This window comes from Rana temporaria, chromosome 1 (genome assembly GCF_905171775.1).
Source record: "Rana temporaria chromosome 1, aRanTem1.1, whole genome shotgun sequence".
Taxonomy (NCBI): Eukaryota; Metazoa; Chordata; class Amphibia; order Anura; family Ranidae; genus Rana; species Rana temporaria.
Genome location: NC_053489.1, coordinates 512,742,530 through 512,757,747, shown reverse-complemented (window position 1 = coordinate 512,757,747; position 15,218 = coordinate 512,742,530). Strand labels below are relative to the sequence as shown.

Here is a 15,218-nt window from a genome sequence, read left to right as displayed (position 1 = left end):
TGTTTATAGCGCTGTTTTATCACTTTGAACAACAGTTCACTTTTATTTGATAACTTTTTAGTTTACACTTTATAGATGGGTCACCATTTATTTTAAATAGCTGCTTTTAGAAACAACACCTTACATTATTGGTATTGTGTCTACACCTATAGATAGTGTGTCACCACCTCACTATCACTTTGGTTGAAAGATCGATTCGCTTCCTGGCGCCGGAAGTGCAGCAGTAGGCCTTGTTGTACTGCACCTTCTTTTATATATGTATGTATGTATGTATGTATGTATATATGTATATATATATATATATAATATTACACATTTTTAAATGTATTTTTTCTCTCTCATCCAGCATTTTTGAATGAGGTGTGAATAGGGCCTTAATAAGCATATGGCTGTCACATCCACACTGATGATGCTGTTCACTGCTTTATCCTAATATATTAGCAGCAAGTTTATACTATCTACACATTTCTTCAGTGAGCACAGAAATAATTGGCAGGGAATAAAGGGGGTGGATAAGAAGCTTGAGGTCCATTTTTGAGATTACAACAATAATAATAGTGTAATCTGATAATGTTAACCTAGATTATTTTAATAAGTAGGTACTTTATTAGCTACCAAAAACTTGGCAGGGTGTGATGCCTTATAATGTGTCATTGTTTGTTTGGTTTCTTATGAATAAGTCTGATCCAAGACCGGAGCCATTTTCCTAGTTCCATCTCATGCCTGTCCTACATGGCTAGTGTCCATGTCCCTCTCTGAATGCAGCTGGGCTCTGTTATGAATCTGCTTTGCAAAGCATATTCATAACTAAAGCCCTTTATTCGTCTTGGATGACCATTTCATATGTATAAAATACCTATTTTTCAATACCGCGCACGTGTACAACATAACCCAATGCTGTCTCCAAAACCACCAAAAAATAATTGCGTTTACATAGGCTTTAAAGCCTATGTACACCACAATTGTCCGACTTCCTATTGATCTTTCCTAGCATCCTAAAAGGTAACTCCACTTTTGTGAAAAAATATATATTAAATCAAAAAATTCTGGCATATGTAGTAGCTGCACATGCCATATCATAATTTAGGGTGTCTTCACACTGCCTCACAAGTTTTGACTGAAAAGGTTTTTGTGTGGGTTGGCTGTGCATTCCTATAGACTTCAATTATCTCCCACAAGGAAAAGGGAGCTAACCCACATGAAGAGCACAGGTTAGCTGCACTTTGCCCAAAGCGCAGTAGGGCAGTGTGAAGCGGCTGTTAATGTTATTAGAAAATTACCATGTTATTCTGCAGTGCTGTAAAAATGTAATGCAATATGGCAACCTGGAGGCATTTTTTTACACCAGCGATCTCCAAACTTTCTAAACAAAGGGCCAGTTTACTGTCCTTCAGATTTTAAAGGGGCCAGGCTGTGGCCAGTGAGAGTAGGAAATGCCCCAGCATCAATGGGAGTAAACCATGCCCCATTGTTGGTGTCAGTGGAAGGAATAGTATCCCATTGTTGGTGTCAGTGGGAGGTATAGTGCCCCATCATTGGTATTCATGGGAGAAATAAATTGTGCCCTTTCATAGGTGTCAGTGGGTGGAATAGTCCCCCGTAATTGGTATCAGAGGAAGGAATAATGCCCCATCATTGGTAACAGTGGGAAGAATAGTGACCTGTCATTGATGTCAGTGGGAGAAACAGTGCCCCATTGTTGTCATTGGGAGGAACAGTGCTCCAAGAGCCCGGATAAAGGCAAGCAAAGGGCCACATCTTGCCTTCGGGCTATAGTTTGGAGACCATTGGTGTACAGCAGGGGTCTCCAAACTTTTCAACACGAGGGCCACGAGCGCCCTTGTTATCCAGGGCTTCTGTTTCAGAATGGTTTTATGCACACGGTGGTGTAATTACTTGGCAGCAAGAGAGTCATTGGTTCGAATCCGGACACTGACGCCAATCTGCCTGGAGCTTGCATTGTCGCTCCCTGTGTCTGCGTGGGTTTCCTACAGGTACTCCATTTTCCTCCAAAGGCATGTGTGCATACACCTACATAATATACATACACACTATGTGTGCGTATTATTTATGGGCAACCCTCCCAGACCGTCAAAGGCCCAGCGGGGGGACTAATCCGTCCCTGGGTGCGTAAGCCGATCACGCCGGCACCCAAATCCTGCCAATGTATGTAGCCCTCCCTCCCTGTCTCTAGGTGGGAGGGGCGGCTTGCAGGTTCACAATTCGGTGAAGCCTCCCTGCTCTCAGACCAGTGGGTCTGCAAGGTGGTCTCTTCGGAGTACTAGATGGGGTTTCCTACTATCCAAAGAACAAAGTTCTTTCCTCGTGTCTTCCTCTGCCGGCCTGTCGGTCAGTGTGGGACTTGCTAAGCTGCAAGGTAATTTTACCTTTCTTGCAGGACCAGAGGTTTGGGATTTTCTATGGGCCCCAGGCCCTGAATACCTTTGTGAACATCGGGTAGTTCCGCATGGAATCCATTCGTTCGGCGGTAGCTGCGCTCCATCCGGGGGACGTCCTGGCGGCGTCAGACATCAGGGACGTATACATGCATGTCCCGTTTTGCGCATGTCAGTGTTTTTTCTGTGCTTCATGATGAGAGAGGGTCTCTGTCAGCCTGTGGCCCTCCCTTTTGATCTGGCGTCGGCACCATGGGTTTTCAGCTAGGAGCTCGCACTTATCCTAACTTTGTTGGGACAGCGAGGCTTTGCCTCATTGGCTACTTGGACGACTTTCTTCTGAGAGCAGCTTCTGTCTCAGACCTAGTGGATGTGTTATTTCCATTCAGACCCTCGGATGGGTGTTAAACGTTTAGGCCAGAAGGTGTAGCTCAGTGGCAGCAAGCCCGCCTTCCATGTGTGCGACCCAGGGTTCAAATCCTGGGCATGCTAGGTTCCGACTTAGCGTTGGAGTATCTAGGGTTGATCCCCTGGAGAAATTGCAGACTCTTCAGTCTGCTGTGAAGGTATTGGCATCACGCAATCGGTCTTCTCTCCGGGCACCTGGAGGCGGTACTGTATGCCCAGTTCCACACTCGGGTTTTCCAAGGGAAATACTGTCCAGGTGGTAAAAATCTCTTGTCTCTGAAATCATCAGATTCCGGTGCGTCACCTAGTCAGTCTCTCTGAGTTGGTGACGGAGATCCCCCGACTCGGTCCGGGAAGTTGTTTTTTTCTTTCCAGTGGTCTGTGTTTACGACGGATGCCAGCTTCACGGGTTGTGGGGGCACCTGGGGGGTCCAGTCGGCCCTGAGTCGCTGGACTTGCGTGGACCTACGGCCACACCTTTCCTGAATGTGCCCGCTCTCGTCTGGTCTCAGTAGCTACCCAGGGTCGGGCCTGGCTAGTGCCTGGGTGGGAGACCGCCTGGGAATTCCAGGTTCATTGTCCTACTATTTTAGGCGATCAGGCTATGCTGCTCCTCGTGGTCGAGGAGGTTGCAAGTTCGTCCGATCTGGTTTCAGCCAGACAACGCCACGACCGTGGCTTCGGTCTACCATAAGGTATACCGGCAGGCGGACTACTGGAGTTGCCAGATGCTGGACCAGGGCGATTGGTCTTTGTGCTTGGTGTGTTTCGGCTCCCTTGCAGGAGGTGAGCCTCACAGGACATGGATCTCCTGGCCGCTCGTCTCCACCGCAAGGGTGTTGAAGTCAGTCGCGCTGGTGGCCCTGTGGGGTCTGTATCGGCGACTTCTTGCCGTTCCTCCATTGTAGTGGCTTCTCCACAGAGTGCCGATATTGGGCACCTGGTAGCGGAGGTACCCTGGCGGTTGCCAGGGCGGGAGGTCCCTCTGTCTCGAGGTCCCATACTTCCTCCTGTTGTACAGTCACTGACTTGCTCAACATGGCTATTGGAAGCCAGACTTTAAGTGACCGGGGTCTGTCCGACTCGGTCATCTCAAAAATGCTGAGGGCACGGTAGTCTTCTTCTGGAAGATCTACCGTCGCACCTGGCAGGCCTACATCTCTTGGTGCGAAGGGATGGAGTGACGTCCACGGACGTACTCTGTGTTCAGGGTCCTGCTGTTTTTACAGCTTGGAGTGGATCTAAAAATTGCTTAAAGCACCGTTTGGGGGCAGATTTCAGCCTTGGCTGTGTTCTTTCAGTGGCCTTTTTGCGGCCCGTTCCCTGGTGGGTCCCTTTTTGTGTGCAGGGGGTTTGTCATATACTTTCCCCTCTTGGCCCATTTCTTCACCCATGAGTTTTGACTCTGGTGCTTTTGGTTCTTCAGGAACCTTCCTTTTGGAAACATCAGAGATTTTCTCTTGACACTATCTCAGAAGGTGGCCCCTTTAGTGGCCTTTACCTCTGTTAGAGGGGTTTCTGAGTTGGCGGTCTTGTCTTGCAAGCTGCCATGATTGATCCTACATAAGGTTTAGGTGGTGGTGCGCCCACGACCTTCCCTTCTTCCGAAGGTGGTTTTCAGCCTTTCGCCAGAATAAGGACATTGGGCCAGATTCACAAAAGGGATACGACGGCGTTTCTCCTGATACGCCGTCGTATCCCTGTTTCTATCTATGCGACTGATTCATAGAATCAGTTGCGCATAGATATCCCTAAGATCCGACAGGTGTAATAGTTTTACACTGTCGGATCTTAGGATGCAGTACCGCGGCCACCGCTGGGGGGAGTTTGCGTCGTAAACCAGCGTCTGGTATGCAAATTAGGAGTTACGGCGATCCACAAAGCTTTTTCTCGGCGTTACGTCGCCGCGAGTGTTAGTTTGCCGTCGCAAAGATAGGGCACCTTTTACAAAGTGGAAAATTACTACACCATGTAAAAGTATACCGTCTTTCCCGAGTCGCCTCTCAAATTTTTTAAAACATTTTTTTTTTCCCGGCGCAAGTCTTTTTTTCACTTCGCGATTCACAAAACGTTGGCGCGTCGTAATTTCGCGCAAAGCACGTCGGGAAATTTGCGTCAGGAGCATGCGCAGTACGTCCGGCGCGGGAGCGCGCCTAATTTAAATGGTACCCGCCCCATTTGAATTGGCCCGCCTTGCGCTGGACAGATTTACGATACACCGCCGCAAATTTCCAGGTAAGTGCTTTGTGGATCGGGCACTGGGTTCTGACTCTCTTTTGTGTTGGTGTCTGGTCCAAAAAAGGGCCTGGCGGTCTTGTCGACCACCATTTCTCAGTGTATCAGGCAGGCTGTCATACAGGCCTATGCTCTAAAGGGGCGGGCCCCCCTTTCTGGTCACTGCACTTTCGACTAGGGCAATTGGTGCTTTCTATTTTTTTTTTTTTTTTTTTTTTTTTTCGACATCATGCGTCGGTCTCACAGATGTGTGGGGCGGCGACTTGCTCGCTTTTTCCAGAATTTACATGGTTGCTGTGAGTGCATCTTCTCATGCTTTTTTCAGACGTTCGTTTTTGCAGGTGGCTGTTTAAAGTTGCACCTCCTCCGTTGAGGAAGTCTGCTTGTTTTGGGGTGAAGTTAAAATTGGATAGAATGGTGCTTTTAGCTGCGTATGCTCTTGGAGGGGGAACCCATGCCGGTTTTTTATTTAAAATTTGGCGTGGAGTTCCCCCTCAAGATTCATACCATACACAGTGCCTGGTATTGGCAAAGTCCAAGTCGGATCCCCGTTCAATATTGTGCCGCAGCTAATCGCACTGTACAAATGCAGCTGGTCGCTGTGCCTGGAGTCTTGAATTTCAACAGAAAATAAACATGCTTTTAACTGCGGCAGAACAGCCGTTCGTGTGAAAGGGGCCTTATGATCCAGCCGTCTGCTCTTCTCTCTTCCCTGGGGCGATCGTTGGAAAAACAGCTCCCATTCAACCCCGCCTGCCAGCAGTGCCCTCCCCTGCTCCGAGGCAGCCCACACTCGCCAGCCCTTATAGGGGTGGTTCCCCCTAAAACAAATTTCTAACAATACATTCGTAAGACCCGTTACACTGCGGGTAGGCTGGCTTTTGTTTTGTTTTTTTAGTACATACCTCGATACCGTCGTTTCGTCCCTTGGCGGTGGGCGTTCCTAGTTGATTGACATTCCTCCGACGGGCGCATACTGCGCGTCACGACTTTCCGACAGAAGCCGAACGTCATTGCGCAGGGGCCGTATAGAGTCGGCTCTATACGGCGCCTGCGCAGCGACGTTCGGCTTCTTTCGTAAAGTCGTGACGTCACCTATGTGCCCGTCGGAGGAACGTCAATCAACTAGGAACGCCCACCGCCAAGGGACGAAACGACGGTATCGAGGTATGTACTAAAAAAACAAAACAAAAGCCAGCCTACCCGCAGTGTAACGGGTCTTACGAATGTATTGTTAGAAATTTGTTTTAGGGGGAACCACCCCTTTATTTTCCACTTGCAAAATTTGAGTAGGCGAGTGGAAAATTTGAAGGCTGTTATATGGTATTCAATAATGTGGAGTGAGGCATAATATGTTGATATATTTCAACACAGTATGTGTATTGCATGGAGGTGACAATACATTTAGAACAGATGAGCGTCCCTGGAGTTTCCTCTGTCTGGCTGAAATGCTTTACTTGGCTGCTAATAAGACTTTGTGTCACAAAGGGATACGGTATATAGAAACCATTATGTTTATGGATTGCCATAATGGGAAGCCTGAAAGCACTTAACAAAATTAGCAGGCCACAATTTCCTTCAAATACATAGCACCAATGTTTCATATTCACTTGTATGTTCCTTTTACATCTTTCAAATTGAGAGCTCTCCTTGAGCTGCACACATTAAATCATTTATGGGCCAGAATGAAATTGCTAAGGGTATTCGAAGGTCACAAGACAGAGCACACTACGGGATCTTTAAAGACACAATTATTATAGAAACATTATTTTCTGATAAATGCTTGTTTGATGGTGTGCATTCCTTTTTTCATTTCATGTGCCTTTTTATTTGTAACTTTTCAATGTTTACATGAAGTGTAAAGCATAATTAAAGCCCAAAAAACTTAATATACTGTGGTTTACCAATTCTTGCATGTGGTGACTGCTTTGGTTTTCTGTTTTTAGGATTTTATTACCACCAGGTGATTTGGCCAGTACCAAACTTTCTGTTGTAGTGTGGCGCCTCTATCTATGGAGGACCAACAGAGATACCCTTGGAGAAAGTGTCACATGGACTAGTAGATTTAAATGGATTTTTATTTAAGATGAACTAATTAAACCTTAACTCCAGATTAGATTAACGTAAAGGAGAAAAAAAAAAAAACCTTTATAAAAACAATGAAAATACATAGTTACATAGTTGGTAAGGTTGAATCAATACAATCCAATTTAACTTTTGTGTAGGTGTATGTGTGTCAATGTTGATCATTTTCTATATCCCTGTATGTTCTTTAAAGCAGAGTTCCGCCGAAAAAAATAATTATTAAGTCAGCAGCTACTGACTCCTTTAAAATAAGGACACTTACCTGTCCAGGGTGCCCGTGATGTCCTCACCCGAAGCCGACCGTCCCTCGGCTCCCTGGTGGAGGTGCCGACATCTTCAGTAAGGGAATCGGGAAGTGAAGCCTTGCAGGTGGTTCCCTACTGTGCATGCACGAGTCACGCTGCATGTCCTGACTGGTCCTTGCTCTTTTCTGGGACCTGTGTGTCTCCCAGAAAAAAAGCGGGGGGGGGGGGGTTCGGTGGAACAGGGGTCAGACATGGCTTAGATCGCCACAGAATTTGCAGCGATCTATCATCTGAAGTGGGAAAAAATACCTGGATTAGACAGATCTGCTACCCCCCCCTGAAAGGTGCCAAATGTGACACTGGAGGGGGGTAAGGATCGGATAAGCGCAAGTTCCATTTTTGGGTGGAACTCTGCTTTTTAGATGCATGTCCAAGAGTGTTTTAAAAATAGCAATACTCCCCGCCGACACCACCACTTGCGGAAGAGAGTTCTGCTTTCTTACCGCCCTGACAGTGACAATTTTTGTGGTTTATGCCAACCGTTGTCACTCGCTTTTACTGACCAGTTTGACATGCATACAGATGTGGTTCAAATTATAAAAGCATGTAAAATTAAAAAAAAAAAAAAAATATATATATATATATATACAAGCGTTACATGTATTACTAATTATTGTTATGGCAACACCAATTTTTGTGGTAGTGGTTCTGTATTAAATGCAGTATGTTATACTGTATATTATATGTAGAAGAGTGATTGAAGAGAGTATGGGTGCTATTCTGAAGGCTGGAAGATGTTTAGGCCTCTTTCAGGCCGGGTTCACACTGGTACGACAAACGCTCCTAAATTGGGAGCTCATGTCGCATGATGTCTTAACTGGTCCGACTTTGAAAATGCTCCCTGCACTACTTTGGTCCGACTTTGATTCTACTCCAGCCCATTGACTATCACTGAAGTCGGATCTTGCCTGATCCGACTTTGGCATGCAACTTGTGCTCTGATGATCTTGAGGGGGAACTCCACACAAATAAAACAAAAACGGCATGGGTTTCTCTAAGAGCATACGGGGCCCTTCGGTCTGGTATGAATTTTAAGGAGAACCCTTAAGCCTGGCCGGTCAGGAAAGGTGGTAGGGCCGAGCGCCGCCTCCCCCTCCTGAACCATGTCAGGCCGCATGCCCTCAACATGAGGGGTGGTGACTTTGAAGTCGTGGTAGTGTGAAAGGGGCCTTAGACTTTTTTAATATGAAATCAGTTAGGGTTGTCCTAGTACCGATACCGAGCATTTGCCCGAGTACTTGGGCAAATGCTCCCGATGCTTCACCTGATACTTGTACAGTCAGCGGTGATCAGTGCGGTGGGGGAGTTACAAGCACCAATCACCGCTGTATAGATTTAAAATTTGTTTCTCCGCTTCTCTCCCCCGGCTTTCAGCTGCTTTAAAATCAGCGGTGTTTGGTGCTTGTAACGCCCCCCACACACGATCACCACTGACTGTCCCCGTATCCTCCTCCAGCCCCCCTCCGTTTTGCTGCTGTCCCCCTCCATGCTGCTCTCTCCCTCCGTGTCCCCCTCCATGCTGCTCTCTCCCTCCGTGTCCCCCTCCATGCTGCTCTCTCCCTCCATGCTCCACCTCCACCCCCTTGATCTGTCAGGTAGGAGCCGGTAAATCCTGCACCTTACTGTTCGGAATTTACAGAGTCAGTGATCACTGACTCTGTCCATTCACATTACTGAAACATCGTAACTGTGTTTACAATGTTTCAGTTTATAAATGAAGAGGAGCCTCTGTCTTCTCTCCATTCATTTTCAGCGCAGCTGAGGCTGCTGAAAAAGGGACTGGGGAATCTGTGTCCTTATTCCCTTTCTCTGTCTCAAAGGGGAGATGTCAGAGGTCTGTTAAGACCCCTGATATCTCACCAAAGCCCCCCAACAGGGCTGATAAAAAAATAAAATAAAAATAATGTAATGTAAAAAATTTAAATAGAAATAAAAGAAAAAGCACACGGACGCTGTCCAACACCCCCCCCCCCCCTCCTTAAAAAAAAAAAAAAGTAATGAATAATTGTAAAAAAAAAAACTGACACATGTGCCACTGTCACATGAGATTAATAAAAATAATCGTTATCGGCGAGTACTTTTGGGGGAGAAAGTATCGGTACTTGTCCTGATACCACTCTTAAAGTGGTATCGGGACAACCCTAAAATCCGTATGTGATGAAGTTCTGTAAATGTCAGAATACACTGTTGTAGACACAGTGAGATGCCTGCTTCGTAATCTCATTGAAACCCTCTGCTTCTTTCTTTAAACCTGATATGACTAGCTTTTTAAGCAGAGTTACATTACATTGGTATAATATTTCATGCGAGTAAATATCTAAAGTTCTGTCAGTCTGAGAACTTTTATACAATTTTGATTTTGAATGAATTTTTGTGACGTAATTGGAGTTTTAGGTTACGTGAGTGTTTAAATTGGGGCAACCAGTAATGTGGTAACCAGAGTATGCTCGCTTATTGTAGTTTTCCTCTCTTCTTTTACAGAGTATGGAACAGACACGTATGAAAAGCAGTTTCTAGAACTCCAGCGAAGACTATTTCACGCAGAGCAAGAGAACCGAAAAAGATCTCAAGATCTGAGTACTGTTTTAGATGAAATTAAGCGTGCGGTTGCAGAGAAGAGGAATGCATTTGAAAATCACACAGGTATTGATGCCCTTAGAAAAATCGAACTATATGGAAAGTTTTGATACGTTAATCCAAGTCACATCTGTGGATCTTAATTGCCTGAAGACTGTCCCAAGTGCTAGTAAGATCATAATATGAGTACAGAGATTGCTCAGGAATTCATAGGAGAAATAAGGCTTTCAGCTTCTCATTAACTTGCATCTCCTCTATAGCAGTGCTTTTAGTTTTAAGTGTTATGTCTGGCAGTAGATGTCAGATTATGAGAAGTGGATATACTTTAAGACCATAATGCATGGAAAGCTTATCAAAGCACGCGAGGGTTTTCTCTTGTTGGAAACAACTAATCGATTATGAAAATAGTTGTCAACTATTTTCATAATTGATTAATCGGCCAGCCGATTAGTTGGTTTGCATTCAGAATGCATCATTTGTTTACATCAGAAGACACAGTGCAGCACACATACTGCTCTGTATACCGCCCCCTAATATATATCAATAACTGCCTGTGAAAATTTAAATGTGCGAGGAGCAATGCCTCTTGGGACATGTAGTCCTGCTCAGGAATTGAGTGGTTCTAAAGGCAGAAGTTTTTTTTTTTTTGTTTTTTTTTTAACCTTGCCATAGGGGCACTCTATGCTATACTTTGCAGCTTGCTTTTGGGGCACTCTGAAAGCAGGAGGAGCCAGAAGCGCCGGTGGGGGGGGTCCTAGAAGAGGGGAATCAGGGCTGCTCTGTGCAAAACCATTACACAGAGCAGGTTAGTATAACATGTTTGTTTAAAAACAAAAATCACCTTAAGGACTGTACAGGAAGATCGGCATCTGAACCCAGAGAAGGTGAAGGCCGATAGACTGGAGGTAATATAAGGCATTAAATTTAAAGTAAACTTTTACCAGTATTGGGCATTATATTAAAAATGATCATATAGTGGATTAAAGACTTTGCTCCCTAACATATAGTTGGTTATTTATATTTAACACTGCGTATAGATATTTAAGAATAAACAGACTTCTTTTTTTTTTTTTTTTTTAACGTATTAACTAAATTATGCACCACACATTACTTAAAGCGGTTGTAAACCGCATAAACTTTTTTTTTTTTTTTTTTTAAACCTGCAAGGCAAAAGGCATAGTCGGCTAGTATGCACCGCATACTAGCCGATTATGAAATACTTACCTCGGAACGAGGTGACCACCACTTACCTGGTCCACGCCGAGCAGGATGTCATCTTGCTCCGGCGTGTCTTCCGGGTATCGCTGCTCCAGCGCTGTGATTGGCTGGAGCGGCGATGACGTCACTCCCGCGCGTGCGATTTAAAATCGGCAGGGTCTGGCAGATGCCGATCCTTTCGCCGTGGATTCCCCCCTGCGCATGCGCCACCCGCATTGCGAGGGGAATATCTCCTAAACCGTGCAGGTTTAGGAGATATTCTCCTTACCTACAGGTAGGCCTTGTTATAGGCTTACCTGTAGGTAAAAGTCAAAATAGTGGGTTTACAACCACTTTAAGTTTATTATCCAATTAATCTAAACGATAATCGGCCAACTAATCGATTATGAAAATAATCATTAGTCACAGCCCTAGACTCACTCTTGTATGTAAACATAAAATGTGGAGACATTTTCCACTGAAGCTTATCTAGATTGTATAAAAGCACTAGCTATGTGTCACTTTCAAGTTGTTGGACATGAAAGGGCAAGGTTGTCAACTTGTTATAAATGAGTTGGGCCTGGTTCACACCTATGCAGGTTGCAGTTTGCATATTCCAGATGCATTTTTTGTTTTTTCAATACATGTTTTTGATCCATTGAAGTCTATGGAACCAAAAACCAGCAAAGTCTCTGGCCCTTTCCATAAAATGCACAGATGTGAATGTGATTGTGACGGTATTGGTATGATATCCCCGTCAAACAGTCCCTTCTTCCCATAACGAAAATCACCCAATACTCCACAAGTAGGAGTCCATGGAATCGCCCCAAATAGCCACACATGAGACAAGCTTACTGCTGGAACAACACAGACTTTTAATGGTATAACACAGAGCTTATATGTGGTTACAACTGTTACAATGACAATCTCCGCCCCCCCCTCACACAGTGGGGGGTCTTCAATACAGATCCTTTGAAATAAGGATATTTCTTTGAACTAATCAGTATCTAGCCAGTTCGGCTCCGCTATGTTTAACCTGATCAGACACATTCCTTTCAATTAACATTTAGAACAATACACACAAGAGAGTCAATTAACTCTTTGAAATAGGGAGCTGGCTGAGGAAGGGTCATTAACATATCAATCAGCCTGTAACACATGAACCCTTTTTACCTCTAACACACTAAATATAACTAAAACGAGCAGGGAGAATTACACTGAAGCATATGCTTCACAGTGATTTTTAGGATGGCAAATGGTGTGTTTCTGGAAAAACGAACAATGCACCAAAATGCATAGGTGTGAACCAGGCCTTAGATAGTGCTAGTAATCTCCCCATGTCAGTACAAGTCCTGTGGGAATGATGGCAGCTTGTGCTCTAAGAATTGATGGGACATTTTAGAGGCAGAGAAATAAAAGCTCAAATTCCGCTTAAGCTGCAGTGTGAATGAGCCCTAATGCGGGCAGTACTGAAAATGCTCTATAGTGGCTTCCAGGAGTCATTGAATATTACAACAGGGTTTGTCAGCTACATGTCAACAAAACGGTTGACGGGGTTTAAATGACAAATATTCATTGTGAAAAATAGTATCTTGGTTAAAGGTTGCCTTGCCTTTAACATGCAATTTTTTTTTTAGAACAGGTAATACTACTATTAAAAGGAATCCAGTATATTGCTGATCAGTAGCAAGGCATGGTATTGTAATTGGCAGCCCTAAAGCATAACACTATGCCCATCATTCTAGCTCTTACCATTAACCTAGCATTAGGCAGGCCATACTTTTTAACTGGTGTATGGGCAGGCTGAATGTACCAAGCTGATCGCTCAACCTGGGTGCAACCAGCATGCTGGGTTTTACGTGCGATTATCACTAGCGGCTGCTATAGCCACTATAAATCAATGTCTTCTCCCGGCGGAGATGAACGCTGAATATTCCTCAGTAAAATATAAAATGGGAGAATCTGCATTCCTGGTCAATATTTTCCGCTGGTGAGAGCAAATATGAATTAATTTTTCCTAGGAAGGACTTGTGTGCGTGAGTGCTTAAATACTTGCATTGATATGCGCAAAACAAACGCCTGAATTTACAAGAAAAGCAGAAGCTCAAACATCAGTACCGTGTGCAGGAGACCCTAAGGGCCCTTTCACACTGGGGCATTTTTCAAGCGCTTTAGCGTTAAAAAAAGCGCCTGTAAAACGCCTGAAAGAAGCTGCATCTGCAATCCCAATGTGAAAGCTCGAGTGCTTTCACACTAAAGCGCCTGAAAAACACCCCAGTGTGAAAGTGGTCTTAGCGTTAAAAAAAAGCGCCTGAAAGAAGCTGCATCTGCAATCCCAATGTGAAAGCCTGAGTGCTTTCACACTGAGGCGCTGAGCTGGCAGGGCGTCAAAAAAAGTCCTGCATGCAGCTTCTTTGCAGCGCTTTAGGAGCGGTTAATACACCGCTCCTAAAGCCCCCTTCCCATTGAGGAAGCTTTTTTTTAACGCCAAAGCGCCTGAAAAGCGCCTCAGTGTGAAAGGGGTCTTAGCAGTGCTTTACCAGCGTTTTTCGGGCGCTGGCAGTGTGAAAGGCCTCTGAAAGCACTTGGGCTTTCACATTGGAAATGCAGATGAGGCTTCTTTCAGGCGCTTTACAGGCTTTTTTTAAACGCCAAAGCCATACTTGCCAACTGTCCCGTTTTTAAAGGGACAATCCCCTTATTTGGGACCTAGTCCCAGCTAATTTAGCCTGCCGGGACTTGTCCCGGCTATTGGGGAAGGCAGGTGCGGCTTTTGGGTCTCAGCAGGGACCTGAGCCTGCGCTGTGTGTTTGGGATGCAAAGCTCCTTTCTGTCCCCTCCCCTCCCTCCAGTCTCGTGCTGTGCGGGGTCCTTGTTATCTCTGACTCAGCCTCCCCCTCCAATCAGCAGTGCGATGTGCTGTGAGACCTTGGAGGCGGAGCTCACTGTAGCTCCTGTCGGCTGGCCAGAGGAAGGGAGGAGGTGAGTGAGCTGAACTTTTCTGTGGGAAGTTTCCTAGGGTGGATAGTAGTAGTAGTACAAACTTTCAAGGAGATTTTTTCTTAGGAGAAGGATCAAAGGAGATAGTGAGGGGGAGGAAGCTGAGGTCTGCAGCCCAAACACATTTTGACAGATCACTTCTAAGCATGAACAGTCTGTGCAAACATCATCCAATCCAATTGCTCAGACTAGATAATGTGGGGTCATTTATAGCCATTCATGTAACCTGTGTGTGTATGTGGTGAGTTCACACCTCTGATTGTACATGTATACAGGTTCTGAGTCTGTGCAATCAGAAGTGTGAACTCACCACTTACACACAGGTTACATGAATGGCTATAAATGACCCCACATTATCTAGTCTGAGCAATTGGATTGTATGCAGAGTGCTATAAACTGGATTACATAGATCTGTACTTACATCTAGTACTGTTGTATGATTCATTGTTTTAAATGTTTTTAGTGGATGAGTTTTTTTTTATTATATACATCGCTATCTGACCACTTCTCAGTCCCCCTCTCCTGTACATACTGCCCCCAGCTTGCATCACCCCCAGATCACATCATACAGACATCACTCCGAGCGAAATACCCCCCCCCCCCCCGCTGAGGGACATCATTCCATGGTCACTTACCTTCCCTTATCTTCCCAACATCACTTCCTGATTACCCCATAGACACCACAAGAAATCCCTCTCCATACTGCCACCGCCATACCCTCCAAACTCCTCTCCCATACTAACTGTGCCCATCATACCCTCTGCACTCCTCCTCCTCTCCTGTACATACTGCCCCAGCATACCCTCTGCACTCCTCCTCCTCTCCTGTACATACTGCCCCAGCATACCCTCTGCACTCCTCCTCTCCTGTACATACTGCCCCAGCATACCCTCTGCACTCCTCCTCTCCTGTACATACTGCCCCCATCATACCCTCTGCACTCCTCCTCCTCTCCTGTACACACTGCCCCCATCATACCCTCTGCACTCCTCCTCTCCTGTACATACTGCCCCAT

General features: G+C 45.4%; 1 protein-coding gene across 1 annotated transcript in view; it reads left to right on the top strand.

Moving 5' to 3' along the window:
* Positions 1–15,218, top strand: part of MGAT4D (MGAT4 family member D) — a 168,154-nt gene that overhangs the window by 26,602 nt on the left and 126,334 nt on the right. Inside the window, exon 2 of the mRNA XM_040331296.1 lies at positions 9,911–10,072. Within this exon, the coding sequence (XP_040187230.1) occupies positions 9,911–10,072 (162 nt within the window). The remainder of the gene's footprint in view (positions 1–9,910; positions 10,073–15,218) is intronic.